This window comes from Spea bombifrons, chromosome 3 (genome assembly GCF_027358695.1).
Source record: "Spea bombifrons isolate aSpeBom1 chromosome 3, aSpeBom1.2.pri, whole genome shotgun sequence".
NCBI classification, from domain to species: Eukaryota; Metazoa; Chordata; class Amphibia; order Anura; family Pelobatidae; genus Spea; species Spea bombifrons.
Genome location: NC_071089.1, coordinates 6479167 through 6506370, shown reverse-complemented (window position 1 = coordinate 6506370; position 27204 = coordinate 6479167). Strand labels below are relative to the sequence as shown.

The 27204-nt window shown below is 44.4% G+C and overlaps 1 protein-coding gene across 3 annotated transcripts; it reads right to left on the bottom strand.

The window, feature by feature from the left end:
- Positions 1 to 1273: 1273 nt before the first annotated feature.
- TP53BP2 (tumor protein p53 binding protein 2) lies at positions 1274 to 27155 on the bottom strand. Of its 3 annotated transcripts, none has more exons than XM_053459954.1 (19): positions 27032 to 27155; positions 26122 to 26247; positions 16434 to 16581; positions 14417 to 14530; positions 13879 to 13958; positions 13597 to 13698; positions 12682 to 12856; positions 11973 to 12154; positions 10672 to 10836; positions 9483 to 9714; positions 8532 to 8627; positions 7754 to 7902; positions 6908 to 7340; positions 5756 to 6537; positions 4764 to 4901; positions 4289 to 4422; positions 3672 to 3838; positions 2410 to 2609; positions 1274 to 2060 (listed from the first exon to the last, which is right to left on the bottom strand). In XM_053459954.1, the coding sequence occupies exons 2-19, from the start codon at positions 26146 to 26148 to the stop codon at positions 2019 to 2021; spliced, it is 3366 nt and encodes a 1121-aa protein (XP_053315929.1). In that variant the 5' UTR covers positions 26149 to 26247; positions 27032 to 27155; the 3' UTR covers positions 1274 to 2018. The 3 variants fall into 3 exon arrangements, with proteins under 3 accessions (XP_053315929.1, XP_053315930.1, XP_053315931.1); XM_053459955.1 differs by having other exon boundaries at positions 9483 to 9687; XM_053459956.1 differs by having other exon boundaries at positions 9483 to 9684.
- Between the last annotated feature and the right edge of the window lie 49 nt (positions 27156 to 27204).

The following is a 27204-nucleotide window of genomic DNA, read 5'->3' as shown; positions in this document are numbered from 1 at the left end:
AGACTTGATTTACTAATGGAATTTTTCATTATTCTCTGCAACCACCGATACAAAATAACTGAAAATCAATATTATTAACAATAATATTAAAATGTAAACCTAAGACTGGAAAACAAGTGCACTGGAAATTAGCCGAGACTCTTAAGGCTATAAATAAAAAAACGTTGCCTTAGCTTCCCAAATGGGACCAACCCCATCTCCCCACCTGCCTGAATTCACAAAGGGGGCACCATTTTCAGGTTCTTGAGGTTGCCGACTGCGTCGCTATATGCCCCCCCAACGCACATGAAAGTATAGTTCATCCTGCAAGGTATTCAGACAGGAGAGTAGAAAACAGAACCAAAGCCTTAATTTTAACTATTTTCCCCAAAAATATCTTTATTAAAGAAATAAATGAAAATAAACGAAGTCTTTGTGTGTGCGTTTATTTTACCTTCCCCCGTGAATGTTTAATGTGAATTAAAGGGAATTGAATATGTTAATAGTGCGCTATAAATGCCCACCTGAGAAAATGAAAAGATAATATAATTATATAATGTTTGTATTCAGACTCCTTGCTCCCCAATATCATAGTTTTTTAATTTATGTTGGGGTCCACTTTGCATGGAGGCAAATTCATTTTACTGCATGCATCGTTCCGTTATCAGAAAATGTAATTTCTCATGCAAATACTCCCTTGGCTGCTTCTAACTAAAGCCCATTCCCTGCACCTGCTCGGTAGCCCCCCGTTATAGTCTTGTCATTGAATTTTGGTGGGAGTAGCAGCAGCAGCCAATCAAGCATCACGTTTCAAGTAGCATGTAACATGTGACTGGCTAGGGCTACATCCAGTAATTGCTATGCATGTGCAATGTGTACACCGGAACACTTCCTGCTTCCAGCTTCCTGGAGAGGCAGCTGGGGGCGGAGTCTCCTCATTTCTTTACCCCAATAACTAAACCACCTGCTTCCAGTACAATGCAAAATGAATTAAATCTGACTTTCATGGTAAAATTAAATGTTTTAAGAACTTACGTATTCAACCCCCACACTTTGGGTAGAGCCACCTATCACCGCGGTACCCGTGTGTGTCTTTTGGGGTAACTATGTACCATAACGGCACACAGTGCCACTTAACACACTTTCTCCAGGCTGGACTTTATATTCGTGTTCCACAAGTAAGTTCAATTGGTTTGGAAACCATGGCTTTTAGTGGACGCGTCTTAGACATACACCATTTTTTTTTCCTCGCGAGTGGCTGTAATGTTGCCTCGACCTTGTGCTTGGGATAACCGTCCTGCTAAAAGATCCATTAGCCCCAAATCCAGTTTTTAAATGGACTGAATTTTGCCATAATCTTTATATTGACCCCCACTCATTATTCCTTAAATCGCAACAAGAAGCCCAGGCATCCCCCGCAGCACGACGCAAACCACCACGCTTTACAGTAACGCGTTACATAAAATCCGGTTAACATTTTATTACATTTTTTTTTTTAGAACCTACATTTTTTTTTTTTTATATACTACATATTCTCAGAATAAAGAAAAAAATAAATATAGATTTTTTTTTTTTGTAAAATACTGAAAATCCCTAACCCTACATGAGAATTCATGATATTGGTACATTTCATGTTAGTGAATAAAAAAAAAAAAATGTAAAAAGGAACATCTTAAAAACATCTTTCGAATAACCAGTTCACGTCTAAACAGCGCCCGAGGAAGGTCCTTTTTTGTTTTAAGCAGAAAGAACATCCAAAGGTCTAAGGAATTCAAAGTTGCCGGACGTGTCAGAGACGAGCGCGAGAAGGAGGGCACTAAACTTTTCGGCAAAATAAAAAGCCGACAAACATCTCAGCGTCTGAAGAAGTACGGGAGGCAGTAGGTCCTTAGTCCGAGGAGGTGCAACGCATCCGTTATACCCGGCCGTTACACATCCATCTGTCTTTACTGCTTTCAAGCCACGTGGATATCTCTGTATCTGGTGAAATAGCGAGACCTCATTTCTTCCTTTTCTAACAGGAAAACTTCATTAACCGTTTAAGCCAAAGTTCTCTGTCTTGGTTTAATTCTTGGGTAGAGCTGGGGAGAAAAAAAAAAAAAGAGTGAAAATGAGAAAAGGGTCCTTTGCAGACAAAATTCCATTAAGCGCATAAGCCACTAGGAAGGGCCGAGGGATCTGAACCCTTTGAGCGCTAAACCCCCCTGGCCATAAAGATCAGCGCAAATGCCAAAAGTAGTTGAATCAGCATTCACATTAAACTTTAACCAATTGTGCGCTCTAAGGAAATAAACTTTGCTTACAACCTTTAAACTAGGAGTTAAAGGACAATAATCGGACAGCATGGCCGACACTGTTCTGCATTTACTGCTTACAATTGAGTCACCAAAAAAAGTGTTCCTGCCGAGTTACCATCCAGCCGACACTTACCCCAAGCAGGTTGCGTGGAACATATCCTTCGCCGTCTTGCAGGCGGACCCACCACCATTCCGTCTCATCTTCATCCTCCCTCCGCAAAACAGTCATGCAGTCGCCTTCCTTCAAAGAGAATTCGTCGTCGCTCTCCGCCTCGTAGCCCCACAACGCGTACACTACTCCTCTGTTCATGATGCCCATCTTCTCCTGCACACCTATGGAACACAGAAAAGCCTTGCGTTAATCATCTCTACCGATCAACAGTTACCGTAAAGTGAACACATCGACCCCTGCAAAGCAGGACTGAAGCATAAAAGCCTTTGAAATGGACAATAAAAATGTAAATTGTGTTTAATTTAATACATATCAATGTTAGATTATATAAAGGAGTGATTTGAGCAAATATCCCCTCCAACAGCAAATCCCAGATTATCAAATTAAAGTTATTTAGAGCCTGGTTTCGAGGTCTCTTCAAAGGCTCCTCGCCCACTGAATTATACATTATGCAGGGCAGTCTTAACCAGTCATGCTGGAGAAGCTTACTTTCCTGCAAACCTTCCGGATGAGTCTCCATTTAGTGAATAAAGCCCATTATGCCGGCTTTGTTGGGTTGGGCAGCGATTTATCTGGACTGCTCAAGCCTTTAATCTGCCCAAATTGCAGCCGTTCGCACAGAAAGTACCCAAAGAGCACATTGCCTGCGCAGCAGCGGGTTATCAGCCGCATCGCTCCATAGTGCATTCACTTCAGGGATTCCGCAGCTGGATTTGAAGGGAGGTCAGACCCGGCGAGACCCGCCGCAGCGTCGTAATCAGTGGAGTTAAACGCAGATAAACATGGCCCTACATTTAAAGAGTCCGACGAGGCGATACATTAGGTAACGAGGGCCCGGCAGGCTTACAAACATCCGGTACGCAGTAAGTACCATTCCCATTGCTTAAAGCTTCTCGCCATGCTTAACAACCTTCCCTGTCCTAATATAATCCTGCATCTAATCACATCATCCCGATTTGGGGCTTTATTTACTAAATAGTAACACGTCACTGAATCACAGAGAGAATAAATATTTCAACTCATTGTATTAACGCTGCATTTCGCTGCACAAAGGCTGACTGTAACAACTTTTGGATCAAGAATAGGAAGGTTGGGTAGAAGGCTTGAACTTGATGGACTTAGGTCTTTTTTCAACCTTATGAACTATGTAACAAGCTGACGTTCAAACGAAATTTCGTTGGTGCAAAACGAAATAAAGCCGTGAGCTGCATATAAATACATACCATACAGAAACTGCGAGCACTGGCTGTACCCCTCCTCCATCTCTTCGCATTTATCTGCGGCCGTCTGTCTGTCGCTGTAGGTCGTGGCGAATACGGCGGCTCCCGACTCCACCAGGAACTTGCAAACCTGCACGTTATTACACGACGCGGCGCAGTGCAGAGGGGTCCTGCCGGGAGAGCGGACACGATATTAACGATACACATCTCGGAGCAAACCTTCGTTATCAAAGGGAGACACTGCTTATTTCTTTTTATTGTTAAAAATTGAGGCTTTAATCAGTGAAAAAAACAGTTTTAAAGAAAAAAAGAAAATAAATAAAAAAAAAAAACCTTAAAAATTAGTTTTATTCTCTACTATCTAACCCCTGAGATTTTGGAAAAGTATAGTAAAGAATATTTCCAAATTGGGGGCTTTTGTGTGTTTTCCCTTGGAGTGATTTTAAATAAAAATAAATCCAGGTTAGTATTATTTGGTCTGCTTATATGAATTTCATTTCCATCATTTGTTTCCCGTCAGGGTAAGTTTGTAACATAGAAGAGACATCGTATATAAAGCGCGGCTTTAGGCTCCTGGTCTGTGTAAGAGGCGCAGGATGATTACAATCTGTAAAACGTACCATCCGTCGCTGTCCGCTGCATTCACATTGACTCCAAACTGCACCAGGAACTTCACGATCTCCGTGTGACCCGCGCACACCGCGTTATGGAGGGCCGTTATCCCCTCGTCATTGGGCTGGCTCGGGTCCTCCACCTGAAGAAGAGTTGTTGGAATCGTTAGAACAGATAATTAAGTATAACAAACTGAGAGAGGATGAGTGTAATAAAGGGCGGCCGTTTTGCTTGTCGTTAATAATTATGATTTCAAGACACATCATACCCCATTCTACCTACCCACATATTTCCTATTGTCAGTAGAATTTTGACAACTTAAAGGAGCTCCCTCCGTCACATACATAGATGCTACACACAAGAGCAAATACATGGATAGGACTGCCCCCCCCCATAAGCGCCATCATTACAGAGCCTTTGCACACTCGTATGGATTAAAACATTAACAATCCGTTACGCTATTCCAGTGAATTATTCACTTACTTCATATATTATTCTCTGCACGAGGTCAAACTCCCCCTCCAGAGAGGAATCGAGCAGCAACGCCAGGGGGTTAAACCTCACTCTCATCGAATGTGCAATTCGCTCCGACCCGTTCTTGCGCAGGTTGGTCCTTTTACCCTGTAACAAGTGAACGTGGTTACAATGCTGTCTGCAACATACAAGAATCGTCATTACATGTTTGAGGAGGTCATTCTGCTTTTCTTCTATGGCGGCAGCATTTAGCTTCTTGCTGGCCGGAACACGCGTGATTAACGGTTTCTATACGCAGATCGAAAGACGCAGAAAACGCTGTTACTACATAGAAGTCATAATATAACACAACCAGCTCGTCCCAACCCAGAGACAACGTGCTCCTGCGCATCTCAGCATCAAACAACCAATGTCCACCTCCATGCCTTCACTGTATTAGCCTCTACCACTGCTGCTGGGAGGCTGCTCCGCTTATCTAGCACCCTCTCTGTAAAAATAAACTTCCTTGCATCTAAACCTCTGACCATCTAGTCTTACATTATGGTCTCTTCTGACATCTCTCTTGCTTTTGCGTAAAAGCATTAAGGCGGGAAGCTTATGTCAATCATTTAATAATTAAAATACAGCCTTCTCACAGTTCACCCCTAAGGAGTGGATATTTTTCCACTAAGCTTCTGAGAGTAAAGTATAAAAAAGAAAGGTATATATTTATCATTTAATGTCAGAAGTAGCATTTTTATTCTAATCCATGAAAAACTTGAAGTCAAGTTGGGCAATGAAAAAATTCAAAAATAAAAATAAACTAGATTAAAAAAAAAAAGTATAGTCGTATGAATGAGATGAATGAGATGGATAAAGTGTATTCATTGGAATGTCATGTTATTTCTTTAATCTTTGGTTTGTGTTTTTAGGCATTAAGAGCTTTACTGTACTTTATACAGAATACAAAGCCTCACAAACACAGTCCCAGTTTTAAATAATGTGCAACAGATCCTACTTACTGGGGGCAAAGAAAACTGTCCGGTGATCTCAGGAGGGCGCATGTTGAGTGCATCTTCAGCTAGGCTGTCTGGTTCCCCGGCGGTGGGATACGGGGGTGGAGGATAAGGTGGGTACTCTTCTATATAGGGGTTGGTTGGCTGAACCTCTTCTGGGGCTTCCTCGGATTCAGCAGGCGGTGGTGGTGGAGGTGGAGGTGGAAGAACCTCGGTCGGTATTCCCTCGGGTATGCAATCTGGACCCAGCACAGGAGAAGGCAGCTCGATTTCCTCTGTGTTAATCTCATCAACCGGCTCGGCATCAAGAACCAGGAGGGACGACGAGGTTTCTGAAGATTCGGTTTCTGGGTCCACCGTGATCTGCTCGTTCTGGTTCTCGGCCAAGCTCTCGGAGATCGGCACCACGGTTTGCTTAGGAGCGCCGACTGTCTCCATGGCCGCCAGGGTAGTCCTCTGGTACAAGAGTTTCTGAATGTTTGGTCCATTGGGTCCTTCTGGCTCTGTGATGGAGCTGCGTTTCTTTAACGGCCTGGGAGCATTGTAGAGTTTCTTTCTCAGAGCCTCAAGGTCGGCATCGCTCTGGTTTCGGTACGGATTGGATAGGAACGGCAGGAGTTTAGTTGGACTAAGCGGACGAGGAATTCTTTCCGTCTCCTGGGTCTCGTTACCGGAAACGGGAGGCTCTGATTCCGGGTCGGGGCTGCTGGACTTTGCCTGCTCATCTACAGATGTGTTTAAGGACTGCTGGTTCTGGGGTCCGGCACCGATCACAGGTTTCCCGTAAACTAGACAAACAAAAAAAATATGAAGTTTGGCATAGGAGAAAAGTTACTTTATTTTGAGCGATTAAGCTTCCTTTACTTGAGGACCTCTATGTCACCATTTTAGGGTAAAAAAAACACCTCATAGAGAGTGGATTCTTTATGGTGATGCTAACGATATCCTTCTTTCATTGGCCTGAGACTCCATCTGGGTGATTAAGACCAAGACATTCTAGTATGATAAGGACTTTTTGACCACTGACACCCTCAACCAAGTGTGAAAACCATCATTACTTTTTTCAAAATTAATACTTTTATTAAGACTATGGTGGGATTTCCCCTTAAAGCTCTTTCCCATCACACCATTCAGACAATTGAGTAAAAAAAATCTTACCACTAGGAAAATGTGGCCTTCCCTGAGCTCGGTGAAGGGCTCCTTGCACGCTGTAGCTTTTCCCCGGGGTCTGGTGCTGGGTGTACATGGAATAAATGGAGCTGGCGGCCACCATCTGGGGTTTCCGGAACGGTGGAGGTGGTGGATCTTTAGCCGGCTGCGGGGTAAAAGGACGAACTGCCACGGCAGGGGGGTTATCCAGTTTGACAGGTGGGGTAAGTTCCTGATTTGAGGGGAGGGGGACCCTCTGTGGCTGTGCCACTTTCTGCTTATTCCCGACAGAGACCGGAAGAGGTTTTTGGGAGGCAACTTCAGATTTGGGGTCCACGGGAGGTGGCTGGGTGGGCTGGTTCTGGTTGTAGTAAGGCAGGTTGACCTGTTTCGGTTTGGAGGGCACCGGTGGTGGCACCTTTGCCACATTTCTGTTAGGAAACTAAAAAAATAAATAAATAAAAAAAATAAGTCAAGACATCTGTGCCATATTTAAGGGCAGTTGCTACAGATAAAAAAAAAAAAAACAAAAAAAAAAAACCAACATTTGGCAGAGAATCAAACTGTCAGCAGAACTATTTTCTACTTTCTATGAAACGTCTTGCAAAACATCTACCTCCCGCCATACGTCGTATACACGCAACCGCTTCTTATTAGAAACACTCAGCCGACGGAGCTGAATAAGCATCAGTTCATACATCAAACAGACCGTGCATAATGTTTTATATCCGGTCATCAGGAGCCGAGCGCCAAAGAAGATAACGAACTACACATGCAACGTATTTTAATTAAAAAAGAAAAAATAATAACATGCAAAATACTTTCTTGGAACTTTTTTAAATATTTTGCTCATACCTGGCTATCCCGCAAAAGATCTTCACTGCTCTGGTTTTTCCTTAAAGTCCCGAAATTTGGTGGCCCTGGAGGAGACTCAACCGAATCAAACATCGAACAAGGTCTGGTCTTTTTGTCCTTCTCTCGTACAGAAATATCTGCGTCCGGGGCTAAAAAGGAGGAGGTGGCATTAATACTACAGGTCGTGTCAGTCAACTTTATAATAAACCCCAACAGGAAAAAAAAAAAAGCTAAGATATTAAAAAAACATTTAACCCCAGGAGGTACGACGACCAACCCCAAAGTCTTAACCAACATTCTGGAACTCTTAGTATTCACACGAGTAACGAGTACGCAATCGTTAAAAACAGAAGCAGCTTGCGACAAAATATTCCGTCAAGAATCAAAATGGTTAAAAAAAAAAAAAAAAATTTAAGAAATGTGCAAGTTACAAAATATATGGTGAATTCAGAAAGCGCAGAGGCAATGGAAAAGTTGATTAAATCAAATGAATCATAAAGGCAAGCTACGCCAATTTCTCAAGCCATATTGTGTTTTTCTACAATATATTTAATTTCACCATATGCTGGGATTTTGTAGAAGAAATTAAATCTGGTACGGGGTATGTGAGACAAGGTAACTTAATTATGCAAATTAGAGACAGCTGCATTTCTAATTCTAAGGTTTATTCATCCATAATAAAGCCGACAGTTTAAGAACAAACACTCAATTAAGAAAAAAGGGCCCTGCTGCTGCGTGTCTCTGACTCACTAATTCACTCGCTCATTCATTCACTCACCCTGTCCTGCGACGCTCAGCGAGTTTTGAGCATCTCCATTCGTATTGCTCCAATCGGTCCCACTCGGCTGGAGTTTGACGCTGTGAATCCCCATGCCTGGCAAAACACATTTAGCAAAAACGTTATAGACAAAGCATGGTGTGTGTTCTAGGCAATTCAGCGGGCTTTCTACCGATGGGGAGTAAAATACCACCGCAGAGGCAGCCGCCGCTTAGTTCCAACCTGTTTTTGTCTCCTGACCCTCAGCATGACACTCATTAAGAAGAGTTTAAAATGTTCCCGGGAAGACATATTAGTATTATTGATTGAGAGAAATTTATCTGGCAACGAAGAAATCATGAAGGAAACATATTGAAAAATACGCTGTACATTTACTTATTGCGCATGCGTAAACAATCATCAGCAGTGGAGTAAAGAAGTGGCTAGGAGGCTAATTGTATCAAGCTGCCCTGTTCAGAGTTTCCCCTACCTATGAACTGCTAAGAGCCCTGGAATATGATGTCAGAGGTGCAGATGTCTGCTACTTATGAGGACGCTGGAATATGATGTCAGAGGAGCAGGTATTTTTTGCCACTAGCAAAGATACCAGCACATTAGGTCATAGTGCAGATATCTGTTGCTAACAAGGTCACTGGAATATGATGTCAGAGGTGCAGATATCTCCTAATGAGGTCACTGGAGTATGATGTCAGAGGTGCAGATATCTGCTAATGAGGTCACTGGAGTATGATGTCAGAGGTATTTCTGCTGCTAGCAAGGGCACTGAAATTGATTTCCGTTCCCTGAAGAAAATGTAACGTGGTAAGTATAGCAAAGACTAAGGGAACCAAAGTTCCCCAACCCCACCTAACTTCTTAGAACCAGAGATACCATTGATGATGATGATGAAAGCAGTAAACTAGAACAAAGAGGAAAACGAAAGCAGATCAATAATACAGCGGAGGGCATTACCAGATGCTGCCTTGCCCTGGGATGAAGTTTTCATGTTGGGCAGAGTTTGTGATTTCAGTGTCACGTCAGGCACTTGTGTGGTCGCGGGTGCTTCTGGAACGGCGGGTTTAACGAGCAGCTCTGGTCTAGAGGGCATACGCGGCATGGTGGCAGACTGAATGTAAGGACCCACGGCAGCCACTCGGCTGGGAGTGCTCGCTACCTGCTGAGGTACATTCCCATCAGATGAAATCTAGATTGAAGAGAGGTTTCAAGCGTTTCAACACAAAAGGGGGGTAAACACAAAACAGCAATACCACCAAAGGGTGGAATCCAATTCTCATATGCAATAGTGAGTGATTATAAACAAAGTCAGAGTGTGGGGTTTATTCACTAAGCGGTTTGCGGGATCCTGTATCATGCATAATTCAATGTGCGAGAAGATTGATGAGGTCTCGCTGATGGAACTATACATTATAGAGGGCCAGCCAAGCTCTTCCGGCAGCAGTAGCTGTCCGGGGTCGGACCTTCATAATGAATAGTGAATTATATGGGGCTGAAACACAACCCTTTGTGTGATGTACTATAGATTAAAACCTGGTAATCTGCTCAATTTTAGGCATTTAAAATCTAATCCGAAATAGATATTTCACATAATCTCATATAAAAAGGGTGCAATTTATTGTATGTAGTATAAACTAAAAATACTGAAAGCAAACGGTACTAGAAATAACGGTGAAAATACATTGTAATGATTGTCACGGACTCGCCCAACAAGTTGAGATGACGAGGGCAATAGTGCACACTACGAGATAATTTATTGCCCCGCCGGTGCGATAAGGGAATGAGATGCACAACGCTACGGGCCACAGAATGGGGATATAAATCTGATCTCCTACAAAGCCAGGGTTAAGCCTGTCAACGTTAGCTCATCTCCCGGAAACGTGGGATGTAGAAGAAGCGAACCATCAACACAGCTTGTCATCACGCCGGATTCATACGGGAAGCCAACGGCTTTATTTAGTATGAAGATTACAGGGTTTAAAAACCAGACCAGGCTGCAAGTTATGATCTGCCATACCCAAAGATCTGTGCCGAATCTGGTTAAACCGACATGAAATGTTTACTACTCCCATCACGCACGGCTGATAAAGAAGCCAGATATGGTGCCATCTCCCCGACGGACTATCAGACGGGGCGCCTCACTTACCGGCACGTTCTCCTTCTGCTGCAGCGCAACCTTTTTCTTCCACAGGCGATCTCGCAGCTCGTTGACGCGCTTGTCCATGGCCGCCACCTCCGAGTTGCGTTTGTTCAGGCTGTCTCTCTGCTGCTGCAGCTTGGCATTCTGCTCCTGGTTCAGCCTGTTCCTTAACTGAATGCGGTCAGCAAAAAAAACAGAACAAAACTCTTCAGAGACGGGGATCCAAAAGCCAGGCGAAGCCGCGCATGCTAATCCGTGCACCGGACGCACATTCACTGCACGTTCCAGCACAAAACAAGTTATTCATTCCGATACCCACGCTGTATGGATTCAGGGTCAGACACACATACTGCTCAAAAGTTTGGGGTCACTGGGCGTTTTTTCACAGAAAACAAGGACATTTCTGGCTGTAACAATCGCAAAAGGGTTTTCTAACCATCAAGTAGCCTTTTAAATTTAAACAGCGAACACAGCGTGCCACTGGAACACAGGAGTGATGGGAGTGATAAAGGGCCATTGGAACACAGGAGTGATGGGAGTGATAAAGGGCCACTGGAGCACAGGAGTGATGGGAGTGATAAAGGGCCATTGGAACACAGGAGTGATGGGAGTGATAAAGGGCCGTTGGAACACAGGAGTGATGGGAGTGATAAAGGGCCATTGGAACACAGGAGTGATGGGAGTGATAAAGGGCCGTTGGAACACAGGAGTGATGGGAGTGATAAAGGGCCATTGGAACACAGGAGTGATGGGAGTGATAAAGGGCCTCTGTACGCCTAATGAAGAGAATCCATTAAAAATCAGCCATTTCCAGCTACAATAGTCATTTACAACATTAACCCCGTCTGTGCTGGATTTCTGATCCATTTCATGTTATTTTAGTGGATGAAATCTGCTTTTCTTTCTAAAATAGACGTTTCTAAGTCACCCTAAACTTTTGAAGTGTGGTGCACTTAATTAACAGGAATTAATCACAATTTATTAATCTGGTAATCCCTGAGCATTAGAAACATACTTCTTGCCGCTGTTGAAGCCCCCAAAACCCCTTCCAAAAATAAACGTTTTAATCCGGTGAAATTGTTGCCGGCGTAATATTTGCCAGGAATGCTTAATCGCCAAGTGACACAAAAGCAGGCATTGATAGATTGTTGCCATAGCAACTGAGGGGAAAAATAAGCTTCTGAAAAGGTTTTCATGAGATTAAACCTTCGGCGGAAGGAATAAACGCAGATCTGCTACATTTTCTTTGCCTCGCGTACCAGAGGGTGCAAAGTAATCGTATGTAATAACAGAAATGCGTTTTTTACCTGTAACTCCTTATACAATCTGTCGAGCTCGGCGACGGCCGACTGGTTGTCAGGGTAACCCTCGATTCGGCCATTCTTCAGCATCTCCAGCTGTCGGCTGAGCTCTTCCACTTTGGACACGGCTACGACGAGTTCCTTCTGCTTCTGCTGGAACATGTTGTTCATCTGTTCGATTTCCTCCACTGGCAAAGAGGAAAGGGTGACATGTAAACACGGCACATACAAACAGCGCGCGATATGATCCGGTCCGCGCAGTAAGATCATGGAAATATACCAAGAAGGGGGCTGCTGGGACTTTTCCATAAAAGCCTCCAAAATAGTGTGCGGGGGCAGAAAATTGCATACAGGGGCTGGTTAGTGGTTTGCGCATGGCGTGTGTTTCGGTGCTATTTATACAGGCTGGTTACGTGGGTTATTTGTAGACTTCAGGTCCACACAATGTTCTTCTGGGGGAAACGCCATCCAAGCCCCTTGGTCACGGTGTGACAGAAGCGTGTGAATGCTCAAAACGAGTTTGGAACATACTAAAGACACGCGTGTAGAACGTAAGCATAGAAACTCTGTGTGTCAATGAACCAACTCGTTACATGCAGGTACACAATGCACGACTTCTATAAACACCTTCCTTTAACAATTCATTCCGCGCAACGAATGCTCATCAAGCTGTACGGGGAGGAATAACCATGGCGGCCTCTGGACCGTAGCTCACCTAGCCTGCCATTGCTCAGCCTTTTCTGCTCCACGTGACCCTTGAGGGCCCGAACTTTCTTGAGCTTGGCCTCTTGGTTTTCGGCGATCTCGCGGAGCCTTTTGAGCTTCTCCTGCTCGCTCGCTTGCTGCTGCTGCCGCTGGCCTTGCTGCTTCAGATACTTCAGGCGCTGCTCCTAAATAATCGGGAAAGATTTTATCGAACGAGGCTCACAGTCCCAGCTGCGTGTCTGAGCACAAAGGACGGCGGTAACGGGGGGCCGATTAATCTTCTGTTCTCCGGCTACAAATCTCACGAGCCTCTGCTTAGTCTTTGTAACATTGTGTCGAGAAATAAACTAATTAACACAAGCAAGCATTTATACAGAAACGGGGCTTCCGCAGCCAGGATTTACACCCAAAGAATAGCGATAAACAAGTCGGTGAAAGGTCAGAGGTTACCAGTTTATGGATTTAGAGTTATTGAGATTATTTTACTAACCTCTGCAAAGCTGTTCCAGACGTAAGTAGTGGGAAAAGCTGAACAGCTATGTACAGCTTTACCCACCTATGTTGACCCAGGTGTATAAAACCAGAGCCATCATGGACCTGGGCATCGGATCTAAGGTTAAGTCTTCTCATTCCTACACGCTAATTTCATGCATGTAATTGCCTGATATGATATAATATATCTTTTAGCTTTATTTATATAGTGCCAACAACTTATGCGGCGCTTCTTACAGCAGGAGTTTCCGCCGCCATATTGATGAGATTTGGATTTGGATCAGGCAGCCTTTGACTTTCTCACTCAAGTCTTAAAAGCAGGAGGTGAGACAACGCTAGTTTTGCCACCTTCTGCCACATTGAAACTAAAGTATCCCCAAAACAATTTCCCATCTTAGAGGCTGTGAGGGTGGTGGTTCCCGTTTCGTTGTACCTTGGTGGCCAGCATCTGCTGTTGGGCTTCAATCTGCTGCTGCTGTCGGGCTGCCATCTCCTGCAATTCAGCCAGAGTCATGTCCATCCTGGGACCATTCACCTGAATTTAAGCAGTGGGATGTCAACATGTGGTACAAACCAATTAACCAAGGATTGTGACAGCCCTACAATGATTAACTAATGACAGCCTTGGATAGGTAACTCCATATTTTTTCCTTTCCGTATTAGAAGGTTACATGGATTTCAGCTGTATGCTTAGGGGCATCGTGTCCCGACTTACCCCGTTCTCTATCCTCCGGTCAGCCGGGGCTTTCACTCCGTTCCTTTTCATATTGGGGTCGTTGACTCTCTGTGCATTTACTGAAATGGAAAATAGTGACACACATTAGCTAAAAAATACCAAATAAAATGAAAGAGAAAAAAAAAAAATCTAAAGCTGCAGAGACTCAGTAACACGCATCACGACGGCTTCCTTCTAATCATCACCGGCGGTGGACAGTCATACGGCACTATTGGGACCAATGGTCAACCGAGCAGGGATCCCCATGGGCCGTAAACGTCCACAACCTATACATAAAGTATCCTATGGGCTCTGTGGCTACATAAATACCCATTAACAGTCATTAAGCAGCTCCTGGATCTAAGACGAGCCCAAGGACTGATTTAGGTTCAGGTCTAGAAAACCAGAGAGACCAGATGGTTCCTCATCAAATTATACGTTTCTAAAGTTGCCTCCCCATGAGCCACGCATTGTCAGCGATGTAGATTTATGAGAGATAGGGGGGGGTTTTTGGGTATCATCGCACCACTTTACTGACCCGATTCTCTAGACGGAGGGCGGTCATGGCGCAGGTAGAACCTCGCTTCGTGCTTCTGCGTCCCGTATTTATGCAGAACGTCGTACATCCGCTCGTTATCCGCCACGGGTCGTTCTGAAACAATATGTGAGAAACGCGTTAAAATACATCAAACAACCAACCAAATGAGCTCGAGAGGGTCACGTGACTGTCAATGCCTGGGTGGACATTCACACGCAGGATCCGGTACCGTGCTGGGTCGGGATTTCCTTTCACCGGACAAGTTTGATATCTTGCGCAGGTTACTCTGGCCAATTTCTCATGGCAGGTTTACCATTTTTTTTTATTTTGAAAAATACATCCATTTATGTTACACTGAGAAAGGAGGTCCCTGGCCTGAAGAGCTTACAGTCTAAGTTCAAAAGAAGAAGAAGAAAGATATGATAGATATCTATTATTTTCCTTGTAAGGCTTTCCCTTTGAATGGAGTAAATCTAGCGTTACAGAGTTGCTCTATCACCAGTCACTTTGTGTAAGAACCTTTTTAAAGTGCTTAGAAGGCGGCTTTGTCTTCTGCGAAGGACATCAGCATCAATATAATCCGCCATTGTCACAACCGCTGCCGGGAACAATGGCTTCATTTCAAAACTGTGAATAAACTCACGGAACGGTTTGGCGAGACGCGGAGCGCGTGCCGCGAGCTCCATCGCAAACACCCGGGTGTTTAACGCACAGACACGCATTTGTCGAAGCGAACGTGTCTAAGTAACACAATAGTGGACAAACCCAACCAAGAAAGAGTTAATCGTCGCATAGCAGGGTATACATATACTGTATGATGGAGTTATGGCCAGCTGGATGTTACCCCGGCCGGAGCGGGGGGAGGGGCTTTTGGGGTTTTAAAAAAAGGGCCACAAATGTTCTGTTGGGGGCATTCCTTTTAAGACCAACAGCTAACGGGTGGAAAGGAAACGTTCTTTTTCAGCTTAATACAAGAGGACAGAACATGCGCAGCTTCACATAGCTTATAGAAATTTGAAACACCTACACACTATGCTGGAGCGGATCATAAACATTATCCCTTATATTCTCATCAGAGGAGAGTAGACGCAAAAACATTAAAAACAAAAAATTGATCATGTGCTGTATAGATAGCTTTATGGCAATCAGAGAACCACCGCTACCTCGGCGCGTCTATTAAAAACCTACATTTCCGCTAGTGGAACAATTAGCACGGATTATGCGGCGATAACGGGGGCCACGAGACCCTCCAACACCCCAGAAATCAACATGGAATGAGGCAGCAGCACCGAACAGGCGATGGATAGATGGATAATTCTTGAGCACTCCCCGCATTCACAAGTCTCAAAAAAAGGAGCGCATAGGAATGATTAGCGCTGTAAAAAGAATGGTTTAAAAAAAAGTTTATGGCCCCTCTAGTGAGTCTCCCGGCGTCTTCTTTCACCCAGGCACAATATGCTTGAATGCAAGGTTTCGGGGCCACTTCATTAGAATACAAAGTGAGGATAACACAGCTACTGAGGTTGACAATGCTGGAGTCATTCACAAGCGGCAACGGCCCAGAAGGTCACCCTTATATTTTGTTTCCAACAATGAAAGGGAAAACCGGAGGCCGAAGAAACGAGACAGAAACGTCTGCAGCGAGAGCGGCCCGAGAGCGGGGGCCGGCTGACGACGGACACATACACTCTTTAGTCGTTAATTCTAGAACAGGTTTATTTCCACGATGCCTGCGAGGGACAAACGTATTCTGTTCGGTCTAAAGATTGCCTTATCGTCGCAAGCATTGTCCTTTTCCTTTATTAAGATGTCAGAAAAGCAAGAACAGCTAGAAGAACCGAACTGCCCCATGAGATCGCCAAAAAAAAACACTTTTACTCTAATGTTACGATACTTTTCACATCAGGCGAGAGCTTATAGATGACAGGCTTGCTCATCGCGGCTGAATGTTCTAAAACGTGCCACATCCCCACACGAGGAATAAACAGGTCTATACGGCGGGGGGGGGGGATCGTACCTGAGCCCCTCCACGCTTCGGATAGATGACAGTCCGTCTCGCCCGGCTCCTTACACAGCTCCACGATGTCTCGGCAGGTGGTCTCGGGGGTGACCGGCACCTCTGTAAAATGCTGCTCATTGTTACTGAGATAAACCGTGAGGAACATCTGGAAGAGAGGAGGAAAAAGAGCGTTGAAAATACTATAGGAGTGAAACTAAAGTAACGTCGGGAACACAATGTGACCGTCTTGTCTGCATCTCATTAATTAAGGCACCGCTTTGATATCCCTTCCTACCCGACGAGCCCAAACACCAAGAAAACCCCAAAAACTTTAAAATCAGTGATTCAGAGAGACCATGACGTTACCAAACCATACAGATAAAACAAATAAGAGTGTATTCCTTCTAATTAAAACCCTTACACTACATAGTAGTTTTTGTTATCTACAAAAATATGATCCATACGAGTCATTTTAATAAAATAAAAATTAAGAGAATAATTTTTTCTTGAATCAAAACACAAGCTTCTTCTTCGCTACGTTGTTAGATTCGAGCTCCGCGCCGGTCCCGCCATTTTTGTGTATAATATATATATATATATTTAGGTTAGGGCGTGAGGAATGAGCTCAGGTTTGGACGGTTTTCTCAAACAAATACATTCTGTCTACAGAAATGACTTCAATGACAATACCGAGGAGGAAAAACAAACAGATGAGCGCATTGTGTGGTTTTGTGGGCCGAGAAGGAAAATGGTGAGTTTGCGATAGGCATACAGGACGCTCGACTTATTATATTTAACTCCCGCAAAAGATATGCATGTGAAAAAAAATGCATATTATATATATATATAATATATATATATATATATATATATATATATATATATATATATATATATATATATATATATATATATATATATATATAGTATACACACACACTATACAACTATTTTATTCACTAACCTACTAACAAGTTGCTTAGCACTGCAGCTCACACTATGGAGGCTTTAGAAAGAAGTTAGCAGCCCCGAGATCTCATCTATCACCAGCGTATTCAAGGAATTAAGGATTAAAATGATTTTTTAGCAAGGCACACGAAACGAATATCCACAGAACATTTATAATGCCGTCTCCTCTCTCCAACGGGAAAGCGGGTTAGAACGAGGTGAATGCCGGGATGAAAGGTCTCTAACTATTACATTCTGCTGTGAAAACGTCTCATTGGATGCCGGCAGTTCCTCGGCAAAAGGCGTATTCTTGGAATAAACGGCTATAAATCCTGTCGGCCTCAGAAACAAGAAGAGAGAGATCTGTGCGAGGTGTAAATACCATTTATTGCGGTACAAAAATACATGAGAGGAGGAAGACCGCTGTGTCGCTTTCTACCTGGCACATAAAGAGTTAAGAAGCCAGCAGGCGCTCCAGTATGGGGCTTTTGGAGTTGTTTGTGGGTTTGCAGGTAACAGGCGAGTCCTCTGCTTAATCTGATCCTGTTTGTCTTAAATCAGAAGGGATTTAACGGCGTGATAATCCCACACACTCTTTAAATAACAGATGAATCAGTTGGGCGGTCGCACCGACAAACAATGTGCCGAACAATGTGCCGAACAATGCGCCGTGTGTGTGCCGGGCGGGCTTCCAGATACAATGAGATACATTATGGGGCATCCGACACTCAAAGGGTTAATCCCCCCCCTACAGATACAGAGACTGGCCCATGAGTACCAGAAGCTCGATTAAATGTGTTTTGCTACTGCTTGGAAGCCAATCAGTGATGCTACAATGGGAGCGGGGAGAATGTGCTGCACTGCAGCCCTGGAGCTGCAGCTTCCCCTAATTCACTTTTCTTTTACACTATAAAGAGATTGCGTATGAACGCACCGGCAAATATTAATTCGGCCTGTGTATGTGCGGCAGGAGGAGCAGGGAGAGATCTTTGGGAGAAAATATTAATCAGATAACGCCGGTGCTGCCACTAGTGATATAGCTAAGGTTAAATTACAGAATGGCATAGCGTCACCATATTCCATAGCGCAGTATCGCGAGCAAACAGAACATAACAAGTACCACCGAGCCCTGATCACACCAGCCCACTATCTCCTGTCTCCCCCGCTGACAAAATCACAAGCGGGGGGGCATGATTTGGGCAATGAAACCTTTAAAGTAACCGAAAATAAAGAAAACGCTGAATAGTACTTTCAGAAAGGCCGACTAATATTTTTCCCTACATCAGCAATATTTTATAGAACCTGAAAGGTTTTTTTTTTTAATATAATTCTCCCATTGTATTGTTTAATTAAACCTTTAGAATATTATTCATCTATATTAGTTATTAAAAAATACGAGGCCAACCCAAGGGTGTCATCAGAAGGACAACGAGTGCCCAATTACCCATCCTCCATTCATTAAAAGTCAGGCTTACTCTTCCAGGTGATGATGTCATAGCAGAACGCCGTGCCAAGCGTAACACCGTGCCAAGCGCAACGCCGGGCACCGCGCAGCATCCTCCGGAGACAGGACGAACCGGTTCTATAGGAAGCAAACAGCTGTACGCTCGCACAGAACCAGGAAGAACCCTTACAGCTCATCCATTAACCCCTAAAGGACTACTAGCAGATCCAACAGTGATGTAAAATGGGATACTCGATTGTTTAGAACAATGCAGACAGTGTGCCGGTGCAACAGTCCTCACCATATGGATATTATTGAGTTACAGTACAATCTCGGGGTATAAGATGTAGGCTTAATTAACGACAATCTTTTAGGAAGAAATCTTTTTGTGGCTTTATTAATGAGCGAGGGAAGAAGATATATAGAGATTATATAGAGAGAGAGAGAGATCAGAAATATATCAGATATAAAAAACAAAAACACAGCTCTCAGAATTTCTACTTGACATGCCAGAAATACCAGAATTAATTTACCTTTGGCGCCCGAGCACAAATCTAAATTGTCGAAATTCCATCCTGTGTGTAAAGCAAATAAAGCTTTTTATGCAGGGAATTTGTACAAAAGTTGACCCGAAGCTCACTCTTACTATTGGCTTTTTTTGTTTTGGCGTACAGACATTCCTGACTTCTGTTACAAAAATCTGCATGTTATTCTTCCCATGCATCTTCTAGACTATAAAACAACAAGGCAAACGACGAGAAAGATGCCTTCCTGTCCCCTTTGTATTTTTTTGTATCATAAAACATTGCGTAAAAGCACAAACAGCCCCAATAACTGCATGCGTCTCCCATCACGGCAACAACTACAACCCAGAAGTAAAACAACGAACCAAAGAAGTTGCACGGTCCCTTTAAACTATGGCACGGTCTGTTTCGCCTACGGAACCCGTACCAAACACTCACCTATGGAATAGGACACTGTACAGAACGGCCACTCGCCTTGGCTAGGGATTCTGGGAGTGGTTGGCTGGAAGGAAATCTTCCGGGTTCGCAGAGAAGCAGAAATATTACCTAGTGTAAGATGATGCCCTGGAGCTTCCAAATACAACGCGAGGGGGTAGAATAAACATAAACACGATATCGCTCAGCACTGGAATTCCATTTTTTTTTTTTTTTTTTATTGAAAACAAAAGCCTATTGAGGTTTTCTGTTCCTGATGATTTTTCATCGTCTGTCTGCAAGTGAAAGATAAAACTGCAGAGGAACAGAGCTAACATTCCAGAGACTGCTGGGTAAAAAACTATAGCACCGCCTGATGAAAAAATTTATGAAAAAAAATGTGTAATAATTATATATATATATATATATATATATATATATATATATATATATATATATATACACACACACACATACATATATATATATATATACACACACACACATAAACACATATATATACATACACACACCATTAGTTATCTACGCTCAAGGACATACACAGGTTGAAGCACTCACGGGGTTAAATCCGTTTGGCATTGATAGTAATTACTAAAGTGAACTTCTACTGTGAAGTAAGATGGGTGGAGAGGACATTTTTTTAAAGAACTGTTTACAGGACTTTAAAAAAAAAAAATGGCCGATTTTTCCTTTTTATTGTACTCTAAGAAAAAAAAAAGAAAAACCCAAAACACATTGTTTTTGTGCTTTCCATACGGCTGCTATTTATACGGTCAGACAATGCTGGCTTTAATTCAAAAGTTTTTAAAAAAAGCCGTTAATTATCCTGCAGAAAGCAGCCAGCGAGGCGTATCCGAGGTTGGCTCATTTCAATGATTTCAGGGACAAAATGAATCAGGTGCCGATTGTATGACATCACTGAGGGGAGTTTAACCCCTTTGCAGGAGGATGCCAGTACTGGAGATGCCTCCGACGACGTGCTTCAGTCTGCATCTAGCAGAAGGGGATACCTCTTAACGGGCCAACATAGAAAAGGACCCGTACCGGCCGCAAGACCAATGAACACCCGATTCCAAAAGCGTAAGCTTGTCGGTCAAGCTCCCCCGTACACTACCTGTCAACAGTTTGCGGTCATTTAGCTGTTTTCTTGGAAAATATGGAAATTTGTGTCTGTATCATAATTGCAAAAGGGTTTTCTAACAATGAATTAGCCTTTTAAACTTAAACTTGGATCAGCGAACACAATGTGCCATTGGAACACAGGAGTGATGGGAGTGATAAAGGGCCATTGGAACACAGGAGTGATGGGAGTGATAAAGGGCCATTGGAACACAGGAGTGATGAGAGTGATAAAGGCCATTGGAACTCAGGAGTGATGGGAGTGATGAAGGGCCATTGGAACACAGGAGTGATGGGAGTGATAAAGAGCCATTGGAACACGGGAGTGATGGGAGTGATAAAGGGCCACTGGAACACAGGAGTGATGGGAGTGATAAAGGGCCATTGGAACCCAGGAGTGATGGGAGTGATAAAGGGCCATCGGAACCCAGGAGTGATGGGAGTGATAAAGGGCCATTGGAACCCAGGAGTGATGGGAGTGATAAAGGGCCATTGGAACACAGGAGTGATGGGAGTGATAAAGGGCCTCTGTAAGCCCAGGAAGAGATTCCATTAAAAATCAGCCATTTCCAGCTACCATAGTAATTTGGAACATTAACCCCGTCTAGGCTGGATTTCTGATCCATTTCATTATTTCATCGACAAAATCTGCTTTTATAAGGACGTTTCTAAGTCACCCTTTGAACTGTAGTGCGTTATTTCGCGCTGGTTGTTGGCGCTGTATACATTGTAACGGACCGTTATATAAGTTTCTGTATTACATATACAATTCCAGCGATCACGTTGAAACACAAAAAGGTTTTCTTATCTCGGTCTGTTGCCGTTAGCCATGTTTAACCGCTGTTTGCTAATCAAAGACCAAAATAAAAAAGTGATAACGATCAGCTTTACCTTTTCTCATTGTTTTTAGTACTTTTTGCAGGTTTCTATGCAGACCCAGAGTTGCTTCCCACATAAGGCAGATTCCAAATATTAATACAGAATAAATTGCAGGATACTTTAACTTATTTTTAGATATTAGTAAAAACACTTTTTTCACGTTAAAAATGTCAAAGCCAGGAAATATTCACACGCACCTTAAATTCATAAACGAGTGACAAGTTTCAGGCGTTTCTAGCCAGTAAAATGACCCGGAACAGAATTGGCAAAACGCACATGTAAGAGGTCAAAATACACCCACAATCTACGCATAGAAATCACCAGAGCTACAGGTCAAAAAGCATCCGATAAAAGGTTTCCACAGAAACCGTCACTTTAAAGACTTTGCTTTCACGCCAAAAGCTTACCGTCTTTTTAGGGGGGGTTCCTAAAAATATCTCGATAAAAGCAACAATGATCACTATTAACAAGACGCAAAAAAAAAAAAAAAAATTCAACAAGACCTCAGGGTTGAATATCAGACAAAATGTGTGTTTTTAGTGCTTTTCTTTAAACCCCTTACACATGGGTTATTGAAAGTCACTCAGACATAAACGGCCTTCAACAGACAGCAGGGCGACCCTGGGAGCGACAAACGTTCTTTAATCAGAGGAACAGCGGCTTCCCAAAAGAAAGGGCAGGGATCCTTTACACACTTTCAGTGAACATGCGCGATGTTTGCACGGAAGGTGTACAATCCGCAGGTTATCGCACTTTATAGAACGACAACATATAGGAAAGTAAACAGAGCCAACGGGAGCCGCCATGAAGTGTTTCCTTCAGCAAGGAGATGAGCGGGGGAGGGGAGGATTAATACTTTGCACACAATGCGATCAGATAAGGAGAGAAAAGCCAGACCCAGGGCTGCATGCGAAAGGAGATCAAGAAATCACAACACAACCGGTTTATCTGCTGGAGAGCCGCCAACAACTCACCGACCCCTGCTCCATCCCCAAGAGCTTGCACTCTAACTCGCGAGCTCGTCTGAGCAAGGCCCTCCTCGCCTCGTTACGTTATATACACTACTTATGTCCTGTTTAGCCACTGTACAGCACTACGGAATACGATGGCGCTATATAAAACACTAATAATCTCAATGAATTAATTATACATTCTAGAAATATAGAATTTGCCGACAGATTCCCCTCCCTGGTCATGTCGTAGGCAGGTGGCTCCTGAATCTACCACCCCATGCATGTTTACATTCCCTTACTGTGTATAACCTCTACCATCTTTGCTGGAAGGCTGTTCCACTTATCTACCAACCTCTCAGAAACTTCATGACATTACAGATTACGTAGTGCCTGCTAAGAAGAGCCGGTCGGAATGTAGAGCAGCGGCTCTATTTCACCCAAGACATGTACACTTCCCGTTGTGCCCGGTAAAGGCAGCCATCGTCCCCCTATCATCATATCTAATCCTGTATAGTATACATGGTACGCATGCGCCGTCAGGGCCGGTTCCAGGGGCCTCACACCGAAACCAAAGCAAATATTCAAGGTATTTGTGTTTGAAAGAGCGGAGAAGCACTCTCTGCAATGCGGTCATAGACAGACTCTGTGACAACAAGGCACACTATGGAAAAAGAAATCTATCCCAATAGAATGTTTAAACAGTGGTCTTATTACCATAGCAACTAACGGAAGGGTCCCATCTATAGCAACAAGGCGATAAGACCACTTTTCAAACTTTGCACCGGTCTCTTTTCAAGAGCAACTTCAAAACGAATGAGAGTCACTCCAGAGAGAAAGACTAATTTCCTTCCAGATCTCCTAATCTCGTTAACTCGGCAAACAGCAAAGCCTACCGAGGCCTGAAAAACAAATAACGATCACGGGGTTCCAGCACAATTTTATATTTTTCTACCACAAAGTTCAAACAAAAACAGTTGCCGCTCTCTGCTGTCCCTTTAAGAATCCCCAAATCATTGTATTAGTGATCGGTTTCTGACGCACCGGAATACAACGGACTAAAAGGATTTAATACCCCGTATATCTCTCCGAACAGCCCACCCAACACCCAGAGCGTGAAAAGATTCCGTTACCTACGGCAACGATGGCTTTGTATGCAAAAGCCCCGATACTAAAGCGACAGAAGAGTTCAAGCCACGACTGTCCTGCCAAATCCTCCTTTAGTGAATAAACCCCAGGCGCGCGTCCATACATCATACCAGAATATCCGCTCTGACATCATGAGCCGAGGAGCTGCTAGACGCGTTCATTCACTAAGGAGATCGCAGGAGAGCCGAACATCACCTTCACTACGAAGCAACAACCCCAGCGAGCTTCTCCTGCGCACAGTTTAGTGAATGCTCCCCGGAGCTCTTACGCCAAACCGATCCAAATCTCCCCGACTAGAACGGCACCAACGGTTACCGGATACGATCGGGTCAGAACCACGAGAAAGCCGACAGCTGCGAGGCCCCCGGAACAGAACGCGGTGCCCGGACCGGTACGGGGAGGATGGCGTTGCAAATCCGAGATTATTCGTTGGAATCATTAGCCAGGATGTGATGTAATACTGCCAGCAGTGTGATGTAATACCCCGAGAGGGCAGCGGAGTGGGCAGGAATTTAAGCTGGTAAACAATTACCTCCCACTACAGATTTCTGTCCAGGGCACATACCGCGCATTACTGAGATAGGACTAATCAGTCAGCGTCAGCCCGACGGCCAACAAACACCCACTAAAATGCCCCAAATGCAAGCAGCGGGCTCAACGGTGATCACAAGCTCTGCTTTAGCCCCCCAATAAGACCCTAAAAATCCAGTTGGTCCAGTGGTCCCACACAGGGAAAGCGGGCTAGCCGCAGATCTATGAGCATGGCTACGTCCATTGATTATTATTTGATATAGCGCCCTCATATTCCGCAGCGCTGTACAACGGGATAAAGAAAGCCTTGGTCACCATCGACCCAGTGAACACCATTCAGGGATTATATTCTGCAATGGATTCTTTAACCCTTTCCAGCACTCTGAGAAGATCATTTAAATACAAACACAATACCCATTCCACCCGAAAACCCCATTCATGGCAAAAAGTCCTGCGGAATTTCTCGCCTATTATTAACCAACAGAATGCCTCGGGACGAATAACTAAAAAATCCTCAAAAGGTGTGGGGGGGGGGGGAGGGTGTATCTCAAAACATACCGTTCCCTTCGACAGATATCACTTTTCTGCAGTGAATTCCATAGCTGTGAGCCACGGGCCAGCCCCGACATATCACATAAAAAGTTCAAATCGCACGTACAGTCTAATCTCCTGGGGAAATCTGACTTTCACAGCAAAAATTAGGGCCGGTTTATAATCAATAAAATGAACAAAAAAAAATTAATTAGCTATTCAGGGTTAAAAAGGATATGGTTTCTGTGTCCGAGCAGGTAACACACATAGTAACAGAGTAATCCGTCCTGCTTGGGATCAAAAAGAAGCCAAAAAACTAAATTAAGGCTTACCCCCCCCCCCGAATTTTGCCACTTGGGGGGGATTCCTCCTTGACTTAAAAGGTCAGATTTCTCATTGGAAACTCTAAAATATTCTTAAACCAAGAAAAATTCCGATTGCCTTTGGAAGTCAAGAAGGAAGCGTCAAAATGTGGAAAGTACCTTTAAACTCAAAAGGCTATTCTGTAACGCGGGTTTACGACGGGTTGTTGTAGTCAGCCAGGAGCGAGTTACCAGAACAGGGGGTAAAGCTGTGCGTCTGGCAGGTGGGTCGTCACAATGACTTCTATAGACTGACAGATCCAGCCCGTCTCCCGTGTCCCCAGCACGCTACATACACAATACCCGTAACCTGATAGCTGGCGTCAGCCATAAAGCAGCAATAAAGAGCAAAAAAGAACAAATAGAAGAACCAATATTATTGTATTTTACTAACAGAGTGCCAAGAACTCCTGCAGTGCAAAAACAAACAAACAACTCGAAGGAGTTAAAATCGACTCACGGATACGATGACCGGGTTACATACATATAATATCGGTCACAAATTAGCTGTGACTTAAAAGCATTCTATGTCAGTAACAGAGAAACATCACAACACAGCGACGTTATGTGTCAAGCCGGAAAACGTAAAGCAAGCAGGGCATATTTAGTTTAACTTTGCAGCGAGGTAGGTGGGTAAATGGAGCAGTCTAGCAGCAGAAGTGGTAGAGGTTAATACAGTGAGGGAATATAAACATGCATGGGACAGACATACGGCTCCTGACGACCGACGACTGATTAAGGTTTGAGTCTCAACAACAGGGGGACACGGCCAGACTAGACAGGGGCCGAATGGGGCCCGATCTGCTGGCAGATTCTAGTCGACAAGGCACTTACCGGCATCATTTTGGGTCCGTAACGCATTTAAGCAGAGGGTGTCAGCCTGCGGCAGCGCCTGCTGGAGGAAGGGGTGCCGGTTGCTCGGTTTGGACAGGTTCATGCACTTGCTGTCGGGGTAGGGATCTGTAAAAGCACAACAATTAGCTATTAGGTCTAATCTCCCCCCCACACACACTGTGACTCACATACCCTATGTGTGGTATTGTGAACCTGAGTGGCTACACCCCCCCCCCCCAAACTCCTTCCCACTCTTAGTGCCGCGTTTGCCACACTTGGTCTCCCGGTGGGAGCTTCTCCTCCCTACCCCGCTGGTAATTATCACACATCAAAGAACTGCCCCCCCCAGGGGACACCTGCTCCCCTACCTGGGGCACTTTGGCCCTCCTTGGATACTCTGCATCTATTGCTGGACACAGCTTCACCCCCCCCCCCATCATCATCATCATCATCATCATCATGAGTGGACACTGACTCATCACCCCCTTTTTGATTAGACACCCCACCCCGGAGTGTTCTAGTTACCCTTTTGCCAATTCACCCCCCTAAGCCTAAGTTGTTGATGTTCCACCTCAATAAACACTTAGCACCCCCTCCTTTTTTTGGAGGTCCTGCCCCCGCCATCAATCTTTTTCACTTGAGGGGCAATTCTCTCAACTACCCCCCCCCCGCTTGTACCTCCCTCCCTGCCCCCACCATCCAGCTTTTCACCCTCGTCCAGCGGGTACTTCAGCCAAAACAACGCACTCCGTGGGCTCCTTCTACCCCTCTCTGTGGGCATCAGGATATCGTGCCTTCGGTGGGCATTGCCCTTCCGGCACTAACCATGTTTCCGTCCCTCCGGTTCTTAGGGCCCCGTATGCTGCACTCTTTACACCCCGGGCTCGCCAATACCCCCACACAGACCAACCTGTTGCTCACTCTCCGCGGCCCCAGCTTTGCCCCGTGCTGTCCGGCTTTGTCTGACGGCGGAGGGAGGTGTCTGAGAGGGGTAAAGAGGCCGATACTGAACCGCCCGCCTCCTCCCCCACCGGGAGCCGTGACATCACACGTCACTGGCCCAGAAGAGTCACATGACCCGCC

Coding starts and splice junctions, on each gene's coding strand:
- TP53BP2 (XM_053459954.1), bottom strand. CDS start 26,148: ATGCGTTACGGACCCAAAATGATGCCG. Junction 7,341..7,753: donor ATCTTTTGCGGGATAGCCAG/GTATGAGCAAAA, acceptor TTATTTTTTTAG/TTTCCTAACAGAAATGTGGC. Junction 4,902..5,755: donor GACAGTTTTCTTTGCCCCCA/GTAAGTAGGATC, acceptor CACTTGTTACAG/GGTAAAAGGACCAACCTGCG.